General features: G+C 39.2%; 1 protein-coding gene across 6 annotated transcripts in view; it reads left to right on the plus strand.

Annotated features, from left to right (window-relative positions):
- Positions 1 to 25,304, plus strand: part of LOC138316208 (zinc finger homeobox protein 4-like) — a 325,938-nt gene that overhangs the window by 295,780 nt on the left and 4,854 nt on the right. For all 6 annotated transcript variants that reach the window (XM_069257789.1, XM_069257790.1, XM_069257792.1 and 3 more), the window contains 3 exons: positions 18,700 to 18,843; positions 19,095 to 19,472; positions 19,709 to 25,207. In XM_069257789.1, the coding sequence (XP_069113890.1) occupies positions 18,700 to 18,843; positions 19,095 to 19,472; positions 19,709 to 25,207 (6,021 nt within the window). The remainder of the gene's footprint in view (positions 1 to 18,699; positions 18,844 to 19,094; positions 19,473 to 19,708; positions 25,208 to 25,304) is intronic.

The following is a 25,304-nucleotide window of genomic DNA, read 5'->3' on the forward strand; positions in this document are numbered from 1 at the left end:
TGTGCAAACACAGGAATGAAAAACTCCCATTAATTTCATTTATTTATTCATTGTAAGCGTTTTAAAATGCAGTTTGATGATGGGAATACTTAAACAGTCAAAATCAACTTGAGTTTGAAAAATAATGAACATTTACCAGTTTGGCAAACAGGAAAGCCATCTATTTGCGGTGAAAGAAAAGACTTAGGCCCTGCACAATATTTGTAAGAATATCTCTTTTCACGATTTCTGATATTGAAGATAAACGGGGTGCTAAGAATCCCTAAAAGGGAACTACAATGAGACCCTGGTCCGCTGGCTTGATTACTGGGCACGAAACTTGGCTATAATTAACTGGCCACAGGAAAGCATTGAGCCATGCAGTATGGCTATTTTCTCAATGTTTTGCAGTCTATAGCAGCTAGCTATCTAAACTAACTTTCTATACAGGATTACCCTGAAGCTTAATGGATTTTTGCATAAATGATGATTTTTGAATACAGATATGTTTCCCATGTGAACAAGGGTGGTGAGTGAGGATCTGTCCTGAATTAATTAACTGAGAAAGGTTTAAAAGCGACTTTACATTGACGTAGGGACCGCATTATAGTCGGGCAAGGAGAAACTGCTAATAAACTAAAGAATCGTAAGAAAATTAAACTACACATAAAGAACGGTAAAGAAATATAAATACAACAGCTGTGAGCTAGTGAAAAGTTTTAAGCAGTGATTGTCAGAATTTTATTACATATATTCATATGTATATTGATTGGATTAGTGCGAGAGGGAAACCCATTTGAATTGGATATTATTTTGTATATGAAAGGGACGACCAAAACAGGGGGCCCAAGCACGGGTGTCAAGAAAAAAACATTTTAGTTTTCATTTGTGATTTCTTTAATTTCATTTTCAACAACAACAAAATTCTTTCATTGTCACATTTTATTATACCTTTACTTTGGTCTAGAAATATGTCAGGTAAAAGTCAGTAAAGAAACTTTTCATTCTCCCTTGTACTTTCTGGTTTTTATACACTTTTCATCAACTATAAAACTGTGGTACATTAATGTGATGTTATTTTAGGAGAAGAAAAACTACATCTTCTATTGATATCTGATGATCTAAAAAAGCTTTTGTGCAAATGAAACTTTTCACACTCACTTGAGTAGGTTGCAATTACAGGAGCACTACAGGCGATATTTAATTTAGATATGATACGAAAAATCTTATGATATTTATCAATCTGATGTTACCAGCTCACGAAGCTAAAATTAGCGCTGCCTTTCAGGCCACAAAAAAATTCTATATTTGAGCTTATTAAATTTGCAGACAAGGAGTGTTCAGGCACTGATAATGAAAAAAAGTATTTATAGACATATAGTGTGAATGTAAAAAAAAACTTTTTTACTAAGTCTGCATTGTTGATATTTTGAAATAGCATTCAAGCAATATAGGAAGCTTATGCTTCCATGTATATGTATATATATTGTATTGAATGACAGCTGTTCCTGATAATGGAATGAAAAAAAAAAGAAAAAGAAAAAGTATGTCATACAAAAGATACTTTTTAAGCAAAAAATAAATAGGTTTAGTTTTTTCTAAACCTTTGGTTATAGAGCGTTTTTGCTGAAGACATGAAAAATCAAGGTAGTTATTGATAACTTTAAAGATGTATGTCAGGATGGGAGATTTTAGCAGTGGTAGATAGAACTAGGATAAATATGGCGGATGTGACACTGAGTAAGACAGACGGACCAGTTTTATGAGCTGCGTACTAGCACTCTTGGGATTACAGTTTTCGTTATGTACTTCAGCCATTAATGTCTGCATACAGAATCAAAATGGAGGACGAAAAAGGATGTTGGAAGCCGTCTGCCTGGAGGTGTGATGCTCCGGCCCTGAAGAATACAATCAAATGAAAAGTAAAGAATTCATACTGGCCATAATTTCTTTCTCTTGTGACCTTCATCAACCATTACAAGGTCACATGTAAAAATAGAGCCAACTGAAGCACACATGAGGTAGTCAGTTGTTGTTTTGTCTGTTATTGGATTTGATTTGCGTCTGATTTAAGAAACAGTACAATGACCAATAGATGGCAGCAATATCGATGCTAAAAATAGGTGATAAAGTCCAACACATTAGCTATGACACCATTTGCGTATGGGCCTGACCTATACTAAGTGACCATGCATGAACTGTGGTACATGGTGAGCCATTGATGTGTGTAACACATTTCAGTGTCAAACTGTACATATATAGGCTGACTAAGTGCAGCAAATCACCAAAGACAAAATAATGGTACCAGTAGCACCGGTCTGGAGACTGACCAAATCAAAAAAGGGTTTACCAAGTGCAATAGGCAACTTCTTATCACAAAATTATTTCCTTTAATGGTTCAATTTCTTTTTCTTAAAGTTTCATTGGTTTTATAAAATCTCGGTTGAATTTTGACTTTCTCAAGATATTTTATCTTGCATTTTCTGATAATTTTAAAAATAGACAATTTAAATATCAACTGACATTAAAAATAAATTACGTTTTTTTAATATCACCTAAAAATAGTTATCTAAAAAAATAGTTAAATGTCACCTCAATGTAATAATGTATTTTATGCTTGTATGGCTTTGTTATCGTCAACCATTGACTATATCTACGCGGTAATTTCAGTAGGAATTCGTAGGCATGAATTATTCTGAAGGGCATCACACTTGTGAGATGTAATAATTATGTAGGTCATCAATCCTTCGTCCTATTGATTTTTTTCTGTAGATACATTAGAAATAATGCAACAGATACAAAATGTATAATATCTAGATGTGAGGCTTTGAGTATCACACTGTGTGTCCATTGTGAGATCTTATAGCCTGCCACATTTGGAATGTCACTGATTCAGTCTAGATTAAAGAAAAACACATTTGATGTCAAATATTGATTTTTTTCTGCCAAGCCTTCTTTTTTTTGGAACACAAATTGAGAATCTTATTTCAGTCTCATTACAGACTTATAGAGTTGTGTAAATCAAGTTAGGTTTTTGTCTGGCACAACTTCCCAACATTATGATTATAAAATTCTGGAGTTTAAAAATCAATGTCTATTCATTTATCATAATGTTTTTATTATAAACACTGACAAAAATTTTAACAAGACGGAGTATATATACACATATCTATGCATCCATATTCTTAAACCGATGACTATTTGAAAATCTGTCTGAAAAACAGAGAGAGTTTTGGTTGAAAACGAATCATTTTAGCTGAGGGAAGATTGAGTAATTGAGAAATGTTTTTGGAGGCGGCGGCTATATGTGTTTGGACTATATAACAACAGAGTAGATATGTAGGTATATAATGCTACACAATATGTGTGAGTGTATTGATTTCCCGGTGCAGCATCAACCCTGATGTCTCTGCCACATAATATACCACTGTAATTTGCTGCTTTTTCATCACAGGGCATGGCGATACTGTTTGGAAATTGAATCAGTCCCTCACCATGTTTTTCCCAAAGCTTGCTCCAGGTACTGGTACAGGTCTGAAACAGGCTCCGCTTCATTTATTTAGTCATTTCATTCCTTAGCAAATAGAATTGTTCTGGTGAAATCTTTGACCAAATATGGACATCTATATACATATAACCATATATGGAAGTATTTAATTTATGATAATGTCCTTCCATTTTGATGGTCGTTATATCAATCTATGACTAGAGATAAAATTCAATATCAAGAAATTAGTTTGATGAAATTTCAAGTATCAATCATGGGGAATGTCAATTAAATTCTTATCTATGTTAAAATATTTTAAAGTAACTATATTCAAGTCTAACTTTTGTGCCTACTTAAAGTCACCCAAATGATGTCTATTACTTTCATGTTCTTCAAGTTCATGTGGAATTATTTTTTCTATGTTGCATCAAATATTCAAGGCTACTTAGGGTTTCGACATTATAGGGCGTGTCATTGGTAATACCTGTACTTAGGACATAACACCTGACAGTCTATTTCACACAGCCACTGATAGCAATTAACACTTGAAAAGCAAAAGATGTTATAGATAGTTCTCCGCTATATCTGTATAAATTGCATTTTTCAGACAAAATTTGAAATATTCGACCTCCTCATCAGAGCAAGCAAATTAAGAACAGGAGAAAAATTATATGCATATTGTAAACTTACTAAGGTTAACTTTTCAAAAGTTTTTCTTAATTTTGGTTTTGTTAAAAGATATGTTATAAGTATCTATATAGATTTGAATGAAAAACAACAGTTTATTTGGATGAGAAACCTTAGACTGGCTGTCTTCTACCTGTATCAGGTATTGCCGTCTATTAACGAGATATTTTAATAGGAGTGTACAGGTATGTTGAAGCCAGGTGTCGATGAAATTCAGGTAGGAACCAGGTATGTCGTCAGGTAAATTTACCTTCCAGAACAAAGAAAGGTGAAAGTACATCAGGATTTTACAGTCAGTATTTAAAACCGGAAAAACAAAGATGGCTGACCATTGACGCCGTGAGGTTGGAGTCTCCACCCACTTGTCAGTGACACTTGTTTGATTTCCCTGATAATTTAATGACCAGCGAAATTACAATCAGAAATGTTGTGCAGCAGAGCGTGGGAGATTTTCACAGCTCCCCTACCCCTTTAGTCTTGGGGCTGCTGTTTAAATCACAATGCTATTTAATGAGAAAAGCGGGATGCTCGGTACTCAAGGTAACCTTTAATTCCATCAGGTATTATTTAGCAGGGGTACCTGATCACAGCTCATTATGTTGGTGTACAGGTACATCAGGATTGTGGCTGGGTACCTGTCAGGGGGCCTTACCTGGCCACTACCCTAGCAGGCGGAGTTGATACAATACTGAAACACCTATCTCGCTGTCTACGTCTACAAATTAAATGTCTCCTCATTGAAAAGTGTTTCTTATTACTGAACTGTTAACTGTTGTCTACTTGTGTAGGTCAAGGGTTGCGTCAAATCTTGTCTCGGCCGATTAGCTCCTTATACTGATTATTTTTCCTAGGTACAGATCAGGTAACCCGCCCTGATCCCCTCTACCCAAGGTCAGATAATCCGCCTCTATCAAACCTGTCTACCCCATAAAGAGACTTAATTTGGAGAAAGTCGCTACCCAGAGTGGTGATGACTTAGCTCATTGTTTTCTCGGTCAACAATAGCTGTTCAGAGTGAAACCAGTCAACCGTGAGCAATTTAAATTGGGACCTAACACTGGCTATTTACCATAGACAAAAGGCAGGAAACAGGTTCTTCACAGCCTTACAAATCTAATGACGATTTTACTTGCTCTTTAATTAGTGCATCCTAAGGCAAATTTGCATGTTAAAAGATGATTGGTTAAGAGAGCCCCGAGCCATGATTATACCCCGGGTCAACTATAGCGACACAAAACAATTTACTTAAGAGGTCTAGATAGGCTGTCGGTAAATAAGTCTGTTTTAGTACGTGTGGGTGTGACTCCCCACATTACCAACAGTGCTGATTGTAAACTTGTCGGAAAGTAGAGAAAAAAGTGTATAGCATGAAGTTAAGACAGAAAGTTTGGATAGTGTTGATATATAGAGGCCTGCTGTGAGGAAAGCCCTCAGTGTTATTAACTGTGGGGGATTAACATAGAACAAAAGTGAACAACAACTTTAATACATACAGAAGGCATTGCTTCGCTTTGGTGCTGATAATTTAAGTGTTAATTCGGAGGGGAAATGAAAGGAGACCATGCCATGTGAAGGTGAGTGTGTTGTTTGGGTATGTGTGTGTTGGGTACGTGTGTTTTCTGTAAGGTGTATTTACATGTGTTATCAGGTAGAGGAAGTGATGAGATGTGTGTACAGTTTGTCAGATATCATTGTCAGTATACAGAGGGAGGAGATGTGTGTACAGTTTGTCAGATATCATTGTCAGTATACAGAGGGAGGAGATGTGTGTACAGTGTGTCAGATATCATTGTCAGTATACAGAGGGAGGAGATGTGTGTACAGTGTGTCAGATATCATTGTCAGTATACAGAGGGAGGGAGGCCTGAGGGTGTGTAGTTGGCAGTATAGACATATGAGATGGGGGGATAGGGGTAGGGGAAAGTTTAGTGATGGGGTGGGGGGGATAGGGGTAGGGGAAAATTTAGTGAAGGGGTGGGGAAGATAGGGGTAGGGGAAAATTTAGTGATGGGGTGGGGAGGATAGGGGTAGGGGAAAATTTAGTGATGGGGTGGGGAGGATAGGGGTAGGGGAAAATTTAGTGATGGGGTGGGGAGGATAGGGGTAGGGGAAAATTTAGTGATGGGGGTGGGGAGGATAGGGGTAGGGGAAAATTTAGTGATGGGGTGGGGAGGATAGGGGTAGGGGAAAATTTAGTGATGGGGTGGGGGAGGATAGGGGTAGGGGAAAATTTTAGTGATGGGGTGGGGGGGATAGGGGTAGGGGAAAATTTAGTGATGGGGTGGGGAGGATAGGGGTAGGGGAAAATTTAGTGATGGGGTGGGGGGATAGGGGTAGGGGAAAATTTAGTAATGGGGGGGGGGGATAGGGGTAGGGGAAAATTTAGTGATGGGGTGGGGGAGGATAGGGGTAGGGGAAAGTTTAGTGATGGGGTGGGGGAGGATAGGGGTAGGGGAAAGTTTAGTTATGGGGTGGGGGAGGATAGGGGTAGGGGAAAGTTTAGTGATTGGGTGGGGAGGATAGGGGTAGGGGAAAATTTAGTGATGGGGTGGGGGGGATAGGGGTAGGGGAAAATTTAGTGATGGGGTGGGGAGGATAGGGGTAGGGGAAAATTTAGTGATGGGGTGGGGGAGGATAGGGGTAGGGGAAAATTTAGTGATGGGGTGGGGGATAGGGGTAGGGGGAAATTTAGTGATGGGTGGGGAGGATAGGGGTAGGGGAAAATTTAGTGATGGGGGTGGGGAGGATAGGGGTAGGGGAAAATTTAGTGATGGGGTGGGGGGATAGGGGTAGGGGAAAATTTAGTGATGGGGTGGGGGGGATAGGGGTAGGGGGAAATTTAGTGATGGGGTGGGGAGGATAGGGGTAGGGGAAAATTTAGTGATGGGGGTGGGGAGGATAGGGGTAGGGGAAAATTTAGTGATGGGGTGGGGAGGATAGGGGTAGGGGAAAATTTAGTGATGGGGTGGGGAGGATAGGGGTAGGGGAAAATTTAGTGATGGGGTGGGGAGGATAGGGGTAGGGGAAAATTTAGTGATGGGGTGGGGGGATAGATATTTAAATGTCTTATCAGGTGTGGACAATTGTTAAAAAGGAAATAAGTATTTGGAGAAGTTGAAATGAGAAGGGGAGGAGGTGGGGTAGATATGAGGGGTTAGATATGGGACCGGGTTAGGGGGAGTAGATACCAGGTGGGGGTAGGGGTTCCTGTTATCAGGTAGGGGTAGGGGGGAGTAGATACTGGGTAGGGGTAGGGGTTCTTGTTATTAGGTAGGGGTAGGGGGAGTAGATACTGGGTGGGGGTAGGGGTTCCTGTTATCAGGTGGGGGGTAGGGGGAGTAGATAGCGGGTGGGGGTAGGGGTTCTTGTTATCAGGTAGGGATAGGGGGAGTAGATACTGGGTGGGGGTAGGGGTTTCTGTTATCAGGTAGGGGTAGGGGAAGTAGATACTGGGTGGGGGTAGGGGTTCCTGTTATCAGCTGGGGGTAGGGGGAGTAGTTTACTGGATGGGGGTAGGGGTTCCTGTTATCTGTTAGGGGTAGGGGGAGTAGATACTGGGTGGGGGTAGGGGTTCCTGTTATCAGGTGGGGGTAGGGGGGAGTAGATAGCGAGTGGGGGTAGGGGTTCTTGTTATCAGGTGGGGGTAGAGGGAGTAGTTTACTGGGTGGGGGTGGGGGTTCCTGTTATCAGGTAGGGGTAGGGGAGTAGATATCAAGGAGTCGGCCAGTAATTACCACCCTCTATTCCTGTAAACACATCACTATCCGGCTGTGAATCAGGAACTACTGTATACAAGTGTGTATATCTAATGTTTATGTAAACTCCGTTTAAAGATAGGACTTTCAAAAATTCACAACCTGAATATTTGGGTTAGCATATTATTTATTACACTTGTTGATATAAATGTGTATATATCTGAGTGAAGACTTCATTTCTCAACTGGTTCAAAAAATTCTAAATGAAAGTTTTGAAAAAATTTATGAGCCATTTAGAGTCCACCACAAATCTGATGGTATATGCAGGTATGTGGACCTGTCCTACTTGTAACTTATATAATTATAAAAGACAATTAATTTATAACACCCCTCCTTATCTTTCTTCCTCTCCCCCTTTTCTGTCGCTCTGTTTCCACTTGATAATTTTTCCTTTCCCCATCCCTCCTTACATTATTGATACCAAGCTAAGGTTTTACCTGTTTCATGTGTACGTCTATAAAACAGTGATAAATTTTCCAACAGGATGTAACATTCGACATTTTACAATTAATTATTGAAACTAATTACTTACTTAAAACACAGACAGCATTGACAAGTTACAATGTTAATCGCTTGATTGCCCATCAGTTATTTGTGTAAATTAACATCACAAAGACAGTTTTGGATGTCTGGATTGACGGACAACACTAATTACTAGATACCTGGACCTGTGAACCGGTTAAAAGCCTTGACCATCCATAAATAAATTCCTACTAGAGGTCAGCCAAGAGGTGTGACTGTTTGATGGACTGAGATGTCAGCTCTCCTCTATATTGATGGCAGATAACTCTAAGGCTGTTGATTAAAATAATTTTGAGAAAAATAATAAATGTTTGTTTGGTGTGTAGAAGGAGGGTAGTGGCGATGATGGATCTATCTAGCCATCTAAAAACAACACTGGAGGCCTCTGTAATCTACTGCTCCTGGTGGCGATGACTAAGTGTAATTAACCTACTATAATTGGCAGGTCCGCATTACTTTGATTAATGGCAAATGAGGGGAAAAACTAGACTCTCTGCTTTCTACAAAGTTTTAAGAATGAATAGGAGCTAATTTAAAGGGCTATAGGAAATTGTATAGAAAACAATCGTTTTCCCTGGATTACTTATTTGCCTTTGGCATATCTACAGGTGTTATATAACTTAAAGGGCTTACCTGTGCTGGCTAATTGGAATGAAGCGTCACACCTTTAATTGGACAGCATTGTTTTGCCTCTGGCCAAATTGTCCATTGTTTAGCAGTATAATTAGCTATCTTTGTTCTGATTGGAGAGTTTTGTTTGACATTATCAGTGATTGGTCAGTATCAGACCTCTAATTGCTTTACATGTTTATATAACTCACTGGGTGTCCATCTTTAATCAAGCAGGGTGTGATGTAACCAGACTTTGTGAGTTTTACTCAGTTAAACCATTCACAACTCAAACCCTTCAATAGAGATGATTCCTCCACTTCTCAGTAAGTCTTAGACATTACCGACATGTTATACACTGTTAAACACATAGGTATGGCATATCTTTCTGCTATCTCACCATGGATTATTTTAATTTATAAATAGGATATGTTCAACTGAAGCTATTCTTGGCAGCTTCGAGTAGAGAGCTGTGATTTCTCATACATGTAGCTTATTACTGTTAGTTTTTCAACCTCAAGAGATTATCTGTGATTTTAGTGTTTAACGGTTGTGACTGCATTATTTTTTACTTGCGTATTGTCTGATGGAAGGCAGTGTGAATCAACAATACAGGTAGGGCACTTGTGTTTCAGATATGCCTGTGATTTGTACATTAATTTCTATTGAGATGGGATCTGTTGTCATGGTAAACGACAACTTGACAATAGCTAACGAGGTAAAAGTAACAGTTTACTGTTTCACACTTCAAACACATAATGTATGTGGTATTGATAGCTGTGTAGGTGACAGAAAATGACCAGATGTGCAGATTCACTCTTACTTTATAATCTGGAGTCAAAAGATACTAAATAACAGGAGAAGGCTGTCCTCAAAACATATGTGTATGAGTGAGAATGTGAATAATTAGATTTGTAGGTATGTATACACTATATGTAATTTTTCTCATATTGATTTTTGAGTGGCATTGTTATGAAAGTCTCCCTTCAGTAGACTTTTTATGTGTATTTATGTAAGAATCAACTGCAGTAGATAATTCATTTCTTATGTTATCATATTTTCGGTACTACAATCTGATTCATTGTAATGCTTGAAAGGACTGTCTTATATCTGTATCCATTGTGAGTTTGTAACTAAGGGAAACAAAAACTCAGGTGATATATATCTTTGTTAATAGTCTATATTCATGGTGTAGGCAAGGTCAGCGAATCTTCTGGAGACTTGAGCTCAATAGCTTTGGCAGCAATATCCTTAAGTTTTAATTGCAAAGATATAAACCTTCTATAAATAAATTAGGTGCTGGGGAGGTTTGAGAGGGTTATGGATGCCATTTTGTTTATGTGTTAATAGGAAAGCTGGAGATAACCCTCCCATCTGTACTGCTAAGGTTAAAGATGGTATATCTTCAATGACTGTTTGACACTATCATAGATTGTGTGCTTGCAAAAGTCGGCCATTTTGATGACCTCTGTTAGAGCAAGTTTGATCTGTCTGACATCCCCAAATCATAGATTCATTCTTGCATCCCTAATGTTGCTTATTGGATAAGCCGAGCCTTTGATCTGGGTGGTACTAATACAATTGTAGGGGTGAAATGGAGAGAAATTGTCATTGCTTCCTCCAACATTCCCATAATATTGGCGCAGACAAACATAATGGATTACTATCTACAACACTGATGAATCATGAGCTTTTCATTACTCTTCCTTAATTTCTGAGCAGTATTCCATGTAAAGTTTTATCATCTAGTATAGAAGTAAAATTTAAACTGTAACTATCATATGAATACGATAATTGTGAGTTGATTCAAAACACAAGCTCCTGGTTATAGTTTATGAATACCCATGAGTACTCAAGCAGCCATGTATAACTTTCGATGCCACTTGGTCGTAAAGATTTTTCAGATAATTCAAATTGGTGTTTATGAAATGGATGTAGGCATATATATACAATAAATAGATATAGTATAATTTAGTTTTGTGTTTTGCATACAGATGTCTGGATTAGTGATAAGAAATCCAGTGCCTTCTGGCTAACCTCCCTCTATACTTAAATGCCTATACATGCTTTCATTAAATAGCTGTCATAGTAATGATGTTGTATAGTTACTGAGAAATATGTTCATGCTGATGAGCTTGACATCTTTTAATTGTTTTGCACATCCATGAATCTGAACAGGCTGTCGCTGCATTAATTGGAAATAATTTTATTGCCAGCATCTATGTGTCCATTGCTGTCCATGACAAATTACATCATCAAGTTTTATCGCTCATATTCAATCATATCAATATTCATTATCACTTTTCCATTTTTATCCTATTTTGGTACATTTATCACTCCTTTGTTTTTAATCATTTATGGTAATAATTTGTGCCTCTCAGAGAATTTCTGTGACAAGGATTATTTATGTCTATTTTAAGTCACGCTAGGTCCATCACTGATTCTGCTTCTTCTCGTCATTACATATTCATTTACACTCATTTAGCCACAGCAGTTTTACCTCTTTTATTGAAATGCAAATGTGTACATTTTTCTTGCATCAACTATATAGGCCAAGCACATATCACATGTCTGAAGTTGGGTGAGGTTTAATAGCTAGCCTGAATACTTAATGAAGCCTTATAATTTGATTGCAAAATAATTTCCAACTTTGGAGCAGATCGACATTGAGGCTAGGAAGGTTTTATAGGTCAAACTGTAGTCGCTATAGTTACAATGGGAATAGATAACAGTCATCATATTGAGAAATAATTTTGTTTCATATTTCAACAAAGGATGCTAAGGTTGGGCCTATAATTGGCTCTAAGTAGTATGTGTAGCATTATATATGGACGAATGGCTGCAGAATTCTCTAGTATATATAGAGAAGAAATGCCTAACAATAAAAGAGGGAGGATTCCCTCCTCCGAGATGGTGACCGCCTTTCATTACACACAGACCATCATACAACTGTTAGATGATACAACCAGCCTTAATTTTCTACATCAGGAGCAATTACATTGAATTGTCTGGCAGTTTCGACATCGTGGTCATTAAGTTTTATTATCCTTCAAATCTAATTTACTCGAAATAAGGATATGTCTCATATTTCCATAGCTGAGTATTTGTTCTTTTTCTTTCTCAAGATGGTCACTGTGGCAACCAAAATTGTAATTTTATGAAAATGAGAAATATATTGGATATGATATATATGAAAAGGCCATCAACAGAAAATAGGAATATATTGGGCTTATAGGTCTACAGTTATGCAAGTTCCGAGATGTACAATTTTCTTAGCTCCACAAGAAATCAATATCAACTGTCTGTACAAGTTAATTATAACCAAACTTACTTTAAACTGGTAACAAAGAAAACAGCCTTATAGATCAGGCATAGATAATTGTATTACGTATATAACCAACACACAAGGTCATAAAAATACACCGCCACAAAATAGCTGTGGAGAATTGACTACATTGATCGCTATATAGTTTAGAATCGGAGGCAGAATCATAATGCTTTATACACATATAATCAGCGTAGCAAAAATTCCATCTGACATTTTCTCCATATTGGTTTTTTATTGAGACAGGGTGAACCATCGTCTTCTTTCTGACCTGGTCTGTGATTTATGTAGTAAAATAAAACAGATTACGAAATTATCAGTTCAGGATAGGTTGGCATGCTACTGTATGATGGGTAGAGTTGTAATGCTTACCCGCTACCGTAACAAATGAGTGTACCTGGACAACCAGACATAATGATAGAACAATCGTCTGCTCACGACCAACAAACGCCATCCCTGGCCAGACGTACTGTTCACCAAACCGGGACAGGACTGCCCCACTCTGTAACGTAGCTCTGTTAAACACTGTCACACAAATTGTTTTCTGATAGCTCTAATTACACAACTTTCTAAAAGTTTCGGTTGGAATTTTTTTTCCTGTAAAAAAATTTCCAATAAAACTTTGCCATTAAAAATTGCACATTGGTCTTGTTCAGATATAAAGTCTTCCTCTGGAGCTTTGAATGCAATTTACTCGTCTGATCAGTCAAGATTTGATACGTCCATAATGGCAAATAAAAGCATGCGGCCCCAACACTGACACATGTACAAGCACACAATATTCTGCTGTCTGGGTTTTGACCATAACATACTGTCCTTTCATTATTGTTCTGTTTTATGTTATATTTTATAGTCAGGGTCATTTAAGGACAGAATTTGGGGAAAAGGAAAGTCATAGTAACCCAAGAAAAATCATTGACCTTCTGTCAGAGCCTGACCACTGATCATGTGCATTACAGACACCTTAACCACTATGTCACCACAGTCGCGTAACCTGAACTATAAGCCACTATAGCCTTCTCATCATATTATGGACTCTGGTCTTCAGCAATAAAGTACAATTCCAGCATTTTGTTACAGCTAATATAACTGACAAAAATTAACAGAAAAAATAACACCAAAGTGTATCTTTAGTTGATGTGCACTTTCTGCAGCATTACTAGAAAATCCTATTAAATTAAGAACTTGGACTGATCCTTTCATCTGTTATTCTATTATTTGATTTTCTAACATGAATACAGAATTAGGCTAGTCCTCATTGAGTCACATTCATATCCAAATTTCTGGTCGAATCACATAACTGTCTAGTTTCAACATTTTTTACCCATGATGCTGTAGCTTTTTATTTCTAATTGGCTCTGAGATTCATCATGATGGAGGATAGTAAGACCAGGGGTAGAATCAATGGGAATTCAACCTGATTAGATTATTTTAGCCTTTTAAGGGACCATGTCGGGGCAGCATCAGTTATAATTGTTGCAATTAGGCAGTTGCAATATCAAGCCATTGACTTGCAATCACTCGGAGATGTATTATTTTCTCCATCAAGTACAACACTGGCTTGGCCTAATCTGATGAACTTTTTTCTCCAATCGATATCTCCCCCATTAATTACTAGATGTCTATTCCATGGAATTTTTGGACAGAAACAAAATTTTCTAATCTGAAGCGAAGGTCTTTTGTCTCGGGATATAGAGCAGAACAAATTGAAGAAGAAATAATCAAGCGCTTTGGATACGGAGACATTGGTGTGCATTCCCACTGCATTGCTGTGCTATATTCCGCAGTGCTCCAGCACTAGAAAACAATACTGAAGCCTTACAGAATGTGAGCGCTACGATATTGGATGAAAAACTGTGCAGACAATGTCAGTAAACTGTCTGCCCCTAATTGCAATTTTGTTTGTTAGTAGGGTAATTAGATTAATGTAGATTGCCGATCTCTAGGAATTGATGAAGCAGACCATTAGTTTTGTGAAACAAAAGCGATGCCTTGCTGCTGCTGCCATCAGCCTTCTGGTGCAGTAAGACAGGCAGATGTCCTATTGAAGCCTCATCACAGCCATGATTTAGACAACAGCCACGCAGAGCAGAACGCAAACAACAAATTAGGAACCAAGAAAAAGCGAACAAATGATATGACCAAAAAAGTGGAGGAAGTGATTGTTTTGTGAGCTCATTAACGGCTGTTAAAGACAAAAGAATTTCCTTAATTGTCTCGGAGGTCTCCATGCAGTTTACCGAGTACATTGTCTCAACGGAGGCCAGGAAAGCTTTTAACCACACACATATAAATCTTCAATTGTTAAATCTTCCCAGAGAAAGATAGTGTTTTGGGACATTGTCAATATATATAAATAATACATATTCATTTATTTTGAAAGGAGGAGGTAAAGAGTATTTTAAAAACAAATCTTTCTTCAAAAAACTATAAGAGAAAAATGGCATTATATTTGTGTTAAGGAGAGTTTCAGGTGTAATTGGTACATGGAGCTTTGATAGATTGGTACTCATATATGGTAATATGTATCAGAAGTTTTAATAGATCTCAGGAGAAAAGTTAGAAATGTCTACATATCTATATTAGTCTGGAAAACAAGTTCCTTATTCAAGGGAGTGTACTGAAAACTAGTTTAAATTATAAATTGCTTCGTCTATGATTAGAATATAGAAATACATGATCTGATGTACGGTAAAGCCCCTGAGCTAACTTGCTAATGCAGATGTGAATTACGTATTAGATGATAAATGATTATCATGATTGATCTATCGATTTTTCTATGTAATTTCTTTTTTATGGAAAGAGAGAATAGATGCAATTAGAGTAACGTTCCACAGCGCTGTGCCTAGACCATGCCTCGACGACGCGGGCAAGTGTATCTTATGCCGAGTCAGAGACAATAGATATAATTACACAACTGGAAATGGAGGTCGCCTAGCCAGAGAATTTTTTATGTCAATGAAATGAAATAGCCGAATTAAACGAAACAATAGCAAAAAGAACCGGGAAAATTCCAAGTGGCTGCTTTGGTACCATAAAAGTACATCTATGGCTGTAGGAGTAATGGTCTGGTAGAAATCCGAAGGGCACTCATTCCTCCGTCTCGTGGAAGGATATAATCCTTAAAGGTTGACCATTAATTAGGAGCAATTATTTAAATACAAATGTTAGATTTATACAAGGAATTACTTACATGCTACACAATTAGTAAGCCTTTATACAAATAGCTGGCTGTCAGTTGTGTAGACCTAGTAATACTGGTCAGATCAGGTTTGTCTTAACCGCTCAAACATCATATATCACTCTTGTTTGTGTAAACAATAACTATTTTAATGTTATTTAATATTTTGTTGGAGCTATTTTTGCCTTCTTAATAGTATTTTATTTCATAATCCTCCTACATAAAAACAAGAATTATAGTTGTTCCTTCTGATTGGATTTTTCACATAAAAAGTTTACAGTAGAGGGCAAAGTTATATATGTTTTTTTCCCTGACAGTCACAATTTCAAACAAGTCGGCATTCTGGGTTATCAGTAATGTTTTACACTAAGGAACAGTAATATATGGTTTTAGGATGTACAGGAGGTGTGTAGGAGGGCGGGCATTTTTTATTGGGTAACCCTACCAATGGCTATTTGTATACCACTGATTATCTCTGTAGGCAGATATAACATATATATCAGGAAATCTTACAGCCACAAGGAGGGGGGGGGGGTAGAGAGGTTAGGGGGATTAATGTATAGGATAAAGAGGAGGGGGGATCATTGGTACAGTCCAGTATTAATGTGAGGGGGGGGGTGTACAACAGGAGTCTGAGGGGGCGAGGAATGTACTTGCTGTGAGAGAGGGGTCACGAAAAGGCTATCAGGGGTAAACAAAAAAAGATTAATTTACTTACTGCATGCTGCATACTCATATTAAAGAGCGCCATTATCTTTAGAATCGTTATAAAATACTGGCATCTGCTGCATTGTCAGGCTGACAGGGGTCAGCGAAGCAGACTATATCAACTTTCACCAGATCAGACAAACTCTCTGATTGGACAATTATTATGCTACTGGTCTTTTGTTTCAAAACCAGAATGTAATTTTCCTAAATGTGAGCTTTTGATGTGGATATGAGCGAAGGCATCTGTATGGACCAATGTACACTAGGTAGCCTTCCTGATCTCCCCACAGTTTCTCCTGGCATTTCTTATATGATAGATTCTGGTATGACTAAATCAAAAGTGTTCTACAAGAAATAAGAGGGGTTTTGTAGAAATGAATTAAAAAGCGAGTTTCTAAATGTGTTTATTTACTCATTACTCAAACTTTGAGGGAAACCAAACTTTCTATATTCACAGTTTATTTCAAATCAACATTTGTTAATTTCAAAATTTTGACAGCTGTCTAAGAATGTATCTTTGGAAATAAAACCTAGAATATTCATCATAAAGATGGATTCCTCACAACCGTGTCTAGCCTGGTGATAAATATCGCCTAAGGACCAGATTTATAGTCCTCAAACATTGTACGGTACTGTGGAGGATTCCCAATCTCCATTTCAGCAATTAATCTACTGATGTAATTTAAATTGAAAGTTTTTTTCCCAGATAATTCTGTATACAGAGCCACACAGTTCAGCCATTTTCTCATGAATTTTGTAAACTACTTTGTTTTTGATAACTTGAATCTGTTTCTGTCTTATCAGGAAAATTCAGATTAAAAGCAATGATAGCTGGTGTAACACTTCACCGAAACATAAATCACTGGGCCCAGATCTACACGCTGAATGGGCCTTGCAGCCATATTTAATGGCGCACACTTTCACCAAGGGATTAATGAGGCTAGAGGAGGGGAGAATGTATTTCACTGTCTTTAGGTATACACTAAATGAAGACTATTTGTAACCTGATAAAAATGCTGACCCGTCCTTGAAAAGACTTGTTTTTGTTAAAAAGTAGCCAGAGTTTGAAATGTGCCCCTTTTAATGACTGGGTTTTTGGTTTCTTTTTGTATTGTTTTGTAAATGGGCCGGGTCTAGGCTGTCATATCATTATAAGCTGACAGAAGAAAATTTCATTTGATTACAAAGAATTAAGGGATGGTTTCTTAGTTGATTAGGGGGCTCCCAACAGGTGATCTTTTTTATATTAAATTTCTCTTTTTCTTTTCCTGTCAAAGTTTGATTAAAGATTTTTATCTTTTTATCAGCGTACATAATAAATGTGGGATTTTGCGTGTTCTGTTGCTGATCGGCTGCGGCTGGACTGTACAGGTGAATTTATTTACATAAATAGGACATTTTAAAATTGTTCTTCACCTGAGCTGATCTCTCAAGTTATAAAAACTTGTTATAAAAACATATAAATGGAAATTGTTGTTAGATGAAGCATGAATCCTTAATTTGTCTCTTCCTGCGTAATAATGATCAAGTTTCTCCCTGGATATTGTTCCTCGCCTACAATGAGCTGCTTTTCCAAGATTATAATTTAGCTACAGTGCTGTGTCTTATTTCACCTGATTATTGTGCCAGGTGAGTGTTTGAGTCAAGTTAAGGGTCTGACACCCCGTCACTTCCCACGTCTCTGTGATCCTGGATATCAAGTGAATGGCGATTCAGGTCGGCTTTGTTTTCATACAAATTCTTTAAATACTTGTTAATAATTGTCCCTACAGCTAAACGGTAATACTTTCCCAATTCATTTGATAAGCCATTGTCACTTGGGATCCGAGTAGACACACAGTTTGCATCTAAGTGTGAACATCTAACCGGGTACAATTAGGGGCTACAATTAGGGGGCCAGCCGGAGGAAAGTCTCACTCTATTGTTGTAACCAGTTAGGGGCTAGTTGTGGGGAAATTGTCTTTATCTAACATGATAAATAGATTGTTGGTGATTGTAGATTTGTATTAATGTAAACGATGAGTTGTTTATGTACCTGTGTACTTGAGGACAGGTGAGAAGAAGGTGTGGATTTACCTGTACCATATCATATTTTATAGGATTATTTATATTTATATCTTAGAAATGTTTTACCAAATTAATTCATTTATTACCCCGTATGACATGTTCAATTCAGTATTCACATGACAGGCAAGAATCAGTGTAATTAGCAATAGAATTAGCTTTAGTTAATTAATTTTTTGCTTGTATTTCAGAAAGGCGATGCATGTCAAAGTGAGCAGTATTAATTAAGTTCATTATCTCAATAATTAACAGGATTTATTTGTTTGTGTTTCAGTAGGAAATGATTTTGTTGATTATTTTACAGACAGAGGAATTATGCTGTCATAGTGAGCAGTGTTAATTATTAACAAGAATTAACGATCCTGTATTTTGTATTTTATAGATGGAGAAGGGGAGAGTGAAGAGACGAGAACTTTAGTCCATGAGAATGATCTACAGGAGAGAAAAGCTGACACTCCTGGACTTTACCACAATAACAACAACCCAACCACAAAGTCCATCACCGTAAACTCTACCAGTACAGCAGGTACATACAGCAATGGGCGAAGGGCAGTAACTCTTACAGCTGCTGCCTCATAAGTCATTTCATGAGTTATTTTTTCAGTAATATATATAGTAATGTAATTTAACAATTCTTGAATATCATCTGAATGATTTAAATTGAATTTTTTTTAATTCTTGAATTTTTGAAAGAATTTAATAAAAAAAAAATTTCGATAATTTTTCTTAATTGTGTCTCACTTGTAACTAAATGTTTTTCCTATTGTTTTTTTGTAGAATCAACTAACACTGAAGGTGGGGAAGAGCACATCCATGTATGTCCCTACTGTGACTATAGCAGTGTGAATGAGGTCCGAATCCAGGCCCACATTTTCTCCCAGCATTCACAGCAACCCAAGGAAATCTGCTGCCCTCTTTGTCAGGAGGAATTCAAGGAAAAGTCTCGCCTTGAAAAGCACCTTACTTCCATGCACAACGTCAAACCAGAGGGACTTCATCGTCTGCTTTTGATGGTTGACAAGGGTGATTGGATCATGCCTCCAACCAATGCCATCGGGCACTCCTCTGTCATTCCCCAGCTTCCGATCGACGAATCAGAGGAAATAAACATGGAAGCCTTGGAGGCTGAAGCAGCCAAGATGGCAGCAGAAGATGGTACGTTGATTTTAAAACAAGATATAGTATTATAAAGTTAACTTTGAAAAAAAATATTAAGTTATACAATTGTGAAATATGATGTTAGAATGTTTTTAGATATGAATGACTGCAAGTAACATTTATTTGTTTTAAAAATAATAGTCAAATCTTCTTGAAACTAAATTACTTAGAAATCAAGACATATTAACATAAACTGATTTAAACCTAATCTGTTTTCTCATTTTCTGTTGCAGCTATAGACACTACTGCTGGCACTGACAAAATCAGTGATGACGACCAGTACAGATGTCAAACTTGTTCAAAGACTTTTAGTAACATTGATGCTCTGTACGCTCACCAAAATGAGCTAGGACATTTAGAGCTGAAGCAAACACCCAGAGGACCAGGATACTTGTGTTGGAAAAAAGGTTGTAACCAGTACTTTAAGACGGCTACAGCGCTACAAGTTCACTTCCGTGAAATCCATGCCAAAAGGCAACCAGGCACTGGACTGGAACACCAAGTGTATAAATTCAGGTGTAATCAGTGCAGCCTCGCTTTCAAATCTCCCGACAAACTCCAGCTTCACCAACAATATCACCTCATTCGTGCAGCTACCAGGTGTAGCTACTGTGCCAGTACTTTTTCATCTATTGCTGCATTAAGGAAGCATATTGAAGTAGACCACACTGATTTATCAGAGGCTGAGAGAGAGCAGCATAGTATTGTTCTCAACGAAAGTTCAGCAGCTCTGTCAAGCTTAATACAGACAGCCAGGTTGGAGAAGGTTCTGGGTGGCGGATGTCCCTCCTCTCCAACAGAGGGCAGTGGTGTTGTCAACTCAGAGGAATCACCCGATATGGCAACAGATTGTTCAAAGACTGATGTGAATTCCAATGAGACTGGAGAGAAGGTCTTGTCTAAGCCAGAAATGATGGACACAAATTCCAACGAGGGGATCAACCTCTCTGTGGACAACGGTGATGAAAATAGTGCCAGTTCTCCTGACAGTGCCATAAAGGAGGAAGGTACTGATGGGAATTATAAAGAACAGCAGTTCCTGGAGGACTACATAAATAGCCAGGCTATTGCTGAGGGGAGCTATGAGGACCCATCACGCAAATACAAATGTCACCGCTGTAAACTGGCATTTACTAAGCAGAACTATCTCACTGCTCATAACAAAACTCTTCTTCATCGTCGCGGGGACAAATTAAGTTACCCCATGGAGAAATACCTTGACCCCAACAGGCCGTACAAGTGTGATGTGTGTAAGGAATCCTTCACTCAGAAAAACATCCTTCTGGTCCACTACAACTCTGTCTCTCATCTTCACAAACATCGACAGGTATTGCAGCAGGGCGGCACTTCCACCTCATCACAATCGCCACAACTGCCAAGTTCTCATCCACAGACTTCACAGCCTCCTCAGAACCCGACGGAGACAACAACATCAACCTCATCATCTGGTCCCCCTTCACCCAGCAATCCAACATCAGCATCACCCGTGTCAGCTGAATCTGATAAATCCAAGCCATACAAATGTAATATCTGTAAAGCCTCATACAGTCAAGGGTCAACACTGGACATCCATATCCGGTCAGTGGCACACCAGACTAAGGCTTCTAAACTTCAGGAACTTGTGCTGACTGGACAGGTGGACTTGTCTCAACCTCTCATTGAACAGCCAAATGACAAGAACATCTCACCACAGCATCAGAAAAAGATTCTGGCCGAGATTCTCCAGCAACAACCTCTCATGTCAGTCAATAGCAGCCAGCCACTGATATTTCCAGGGATTACTGCCGGCCTCTCAGGCATTACAACCGGACTTCCACCCATGTCCTTACTGCCAGGACTTCCCCAAGTTGTCACAACAGCAGCACAGAACGGTACATTAGGAGAATCTGTGTCTAGTCAACAATCATCATCTACAAAAACATTATCAAACGAAACCACATCAGCTTCATCATCTAATCATAAAAACAGCCAAGAATCATCGTCGTCATCTTCATCACACATCAAGAAAGAAACTGGATTAAGCATTAAGAAGGATACTGATATATCCGACAGCATTACATCTATACCATTCAGTGTTCAGTCTCAGCAGCACCAACAGTTGGTGATGCAATCCTACCTCAGTCAGCAAGGTTCCAACCCTGGTCCATTGGCCATAGCATCCCAGTCCCAATCGGCCATCATGAAGCCACGAAACTTTGCCAGTCGTTTGAAGACACAGGTCCAAAGAAACCTTTTGGAAAACATTGGGTTTGAGTGTGTGATGCACTTTAATGAGTTTAATCAACGCACAAAGCCTGGTATGAAGACAGATGAAGGAGAAATAGAAGGAGAGAAAAAAGAAAAAGAAATGGAGGTGGACCAACATGAAATGGTTCCTGTCAAAACTGAAAAAGAAGAAGAGGATGCTGAGGCCTATCAATCAGACCTTCCTGAACTTAACAAGTGTATATGTAGCACATGTCTAAAGGAATTCTCCAGTGTATGGGTGCTGAAGGCCCACCAGGAGGAAGTCCACAAGGAAGTTGTTCCCATTGACATGATTGAGGACTTCGGTGAGAAATTCAGATGCGATTTGGAAAAGAAACAACCTAAGGAAGCAGATATTGCACCCAACACAACAGCACAAGCCGAGCTGGCAAATGCTCAGCAGAGTGGAGAGACAGCAAATGACAATAACTCGAGTCAGGAGATGCCTCCTCCCCCTCCTCCACCTCCACAAATGAGCCCTCACATGGACATCTCATCTGTCATGCCAATGCACATGCCATTTGCTATGGCGATGAATATGCCATTTGCTATGGCGATGAACATGCAGCCCCCGTTAATGCCAATGATGTTCCCACTTGGTACTGAGAAAATGGTGTCTCCATCTACCAGTCAAGCTGAAAACAACCTACAACAAATACAGAAGCAGCAGCAGCTTGCTCAGCATGCTGCAGCCATGCAGAACCAGAAACGGGCTCGCACCAGAATTAATGATGAACAATTAAAAATTCTCCGTAAACATTTTGACATTAATAACTCACCGAGTGAGGAGCAGATTCTGAAGATGTCTGAGCAGTCTGGACTCCCAACAAAGGTGATCAAACATTGGTTCAGGAATACACTATTCAAGGAAAGACAAAGGAACAAAGACTCCCCATACAACTTCAATAATCCTCCATCCACCACCTTGGATCTTGAGGAATACGAAAAAACAGGGAAGCTTCCAATGATGGAAGATAAATTACTCGAAGATGACGTTGTTGTCAAAAAGGAAGATGAGGATGAAATGCCTATTCCCATGGAAACTAAAATTTCCCCATTAGATGTCACCCCAGTTATTCCAAATCCCTTGCCAAGTGTCCAGGAGATAAAGACTGAGCCACGAAGTGTGGAGCCCCCGCGACCTCAGACTCCAGACATGAGCGATAGTGGTGAGAGTATGATCAGCATGTCTGGAGCACCATCAATGACGTCAACACCAACACCCAACACATTCATCCTACCTCCCATGGCTCCGTGTAACACAGAAGAAATCCGGCCTCGATTTGAATCCTCACCCTCGTACTCCAAACGAGCTAACCGTACACGATTCAGTGACTATCAGGTTAAAGTTCTACAGGAATACTTTGAACAGAATGCTTATCCAAAGGATGATGAACTTGACCATCTTTCCAACATGCTTAATCTTAGCCCAAGAGTGATTGTAGTGTGGTTCCAAAATGCTAGACAGAAAGCAAGAAAGATATATGAAAACCAGCCTCAGTCTGGAGGCGATTCCTCAAATCAGGAAAATCAGGTTTCGCCATACAACCGAACTCCTGGTCTCAACTACCAGTGCAAAAAGTGCTCAGCTGTGTTCCAGCGGTATTATGATCTGATCCGCCACCAGAAGAAGTCCTGTACCTCAGACGGTGGTGCCTGTGGTGGAGCTGGAGGTGACAAGTCACAAACATCCATGAGTGTGACAGAGGATGATAGCGACTCCTGGTCGACTCTGTCACAAGACGATGCCAACCAATCAGAGTCTGGTTCTGCCAATTCCCTCGAACATTCCGTAGAGAGAGATTCAGAAGGAATTAAATATAAGTGTGAGAAATGCTTGCTGTCATTTGAAAGATTTGACCTTTGGCAAGAGCACCAGAATGTTCACACAATGAATCCAAGTCTTTTCTCAGATCTTCAGTCTAACAGTGCATTCGGTGTCCTGCAATCAATGGCTGCAGCGCAGCAACAGGAAACGAAAAATGTTCTCAAGAGAAAGTTGGAAGAAGAAAGAGAGGAGGATATGTATGATCAACCAAGAGACAAGCGCCTACGAACCACGATTCTTCCTGAACAACTGGATTATCTGTATCAAAAATACCAAGTAGACTGCAATCCCAGTCGTAAACAGCTGGAAAATATTTCCAAAGATGTTGGTCTGAAAAAGCGAGTTGTACAGGTCTGGTTTCAGAACACTCGAGCCAGAGAACGTAAGGGTCAGTATCGTGCTCACCAACAGCTGATCCACAAACGCTGTCCATTCTGTCGAGCATTGTTTCGTGCGAAATCTGCATTAGAGTCGCATCTTGCCACTAAACATCCAGAGGAGATGGCAAAGGGAGATATCAACATTGATACCATTCCTGATGCAGCCATTGAGAGTCCTGGTGGATCACAGTTGTCTCCAGGCTCACTTATGTCACCAAGTGGTAACTCTGTCGAACTTAACCGCCTCATGTCACCTCCCAGGATGCAATCCTTCCTCCCAATCATGCAGCCAACCAGCATGCCAATGGGAATGAGCTCGCTTGGAGATCCCCTTCAGCTTTCAATGAAACAATTTTATGAAGATTCGTTCAAGAAATACATGACTGAGCTGAGTACTACTGGTCGTCAGAAGGAGGGTTCTGTAACCACGCCAACTGAGTCAATTCCAACACCATCAAAGCATGAGACAACAACAAGCAGTAGTAGTAGTCATGCTCGATTAAACAGCAGTGCTAGTGACTACGAAGCTCCACTGGACCTCAGTAAGCCCTTACGTGTCAACACTGATACAGAGAAGTCCTCCGATGGTGCATCAACAGACCTCAGCGACAGGAGTACCGAGGGATTCAGTTCATCTCGAAGATCAGACGACATGTTTACCAGTAAACATTCCATCAGTGATAGTTTCAGTAGCAGCAAAGATTCAAGCAAAACTTCATCTCCGTCTATGGAAAGATCTTCTCACCTCACCCCACCCATGGGCAAACGCTACCGAACCCAGATGACAAGTGTACAAGTTCGGATTATGAAACAGGTTTTTGTTGACTACAAGACACCAACAATGGCTGAATGTGAAATGCTAGGAAGAGAGATTGGTCTACCAAAGCGTGTGGTACAGGTTTGGTTCCAGAATGCACGAGCCAAGGAGAAGAAACACAAACTGACCATGCCTAACAGTTACAGTAATGTAGACTTCCACAAGCCCCCTGAGGAATGTTCTCTGTGTAAATTTAAATACTCGCACAAGTATACCATCCAGGACCACATCTTTACCAAGAAGCACATAGAGAAAGTGAAAGGCTACATTCAGAACCAGTCAGACACAGAGCGAGACATCACCTCACAGTCTCCCATCCCCGACCCCATGAGACAACAACGGGACATGGAGAGGATGAGGAAAGCCTGGGACGAAGCTGCAGCCTCCTCTCAACCTCATCTGTCCCAACTACAGGCCATGGGACTCAACGCACTGGGACTGCCATCTGTATCTATGTCAGGTAGGTGTATTAGATGCTACCATCCATCTTCATTTAGATCTCAGTAAAAACAAATGCCTTCAAAAGGTTGTGAGTTTCAAATTAATCGATGATACAA

The sequence above is a fragment of the Argopecten irradians genome, chromosome 2 (assembly GCF_041381155.1).
Source record: "Argopecten irradians isolate NY chromosome 2, Ai_NY, whole genome shotgun sequence".
Lineage (NCBI taxonomy): Eukaryota > Metazoa > Mollusca > Bivalvia > Pectinida > Pectinidae > Argopecten > Argopecten irradians.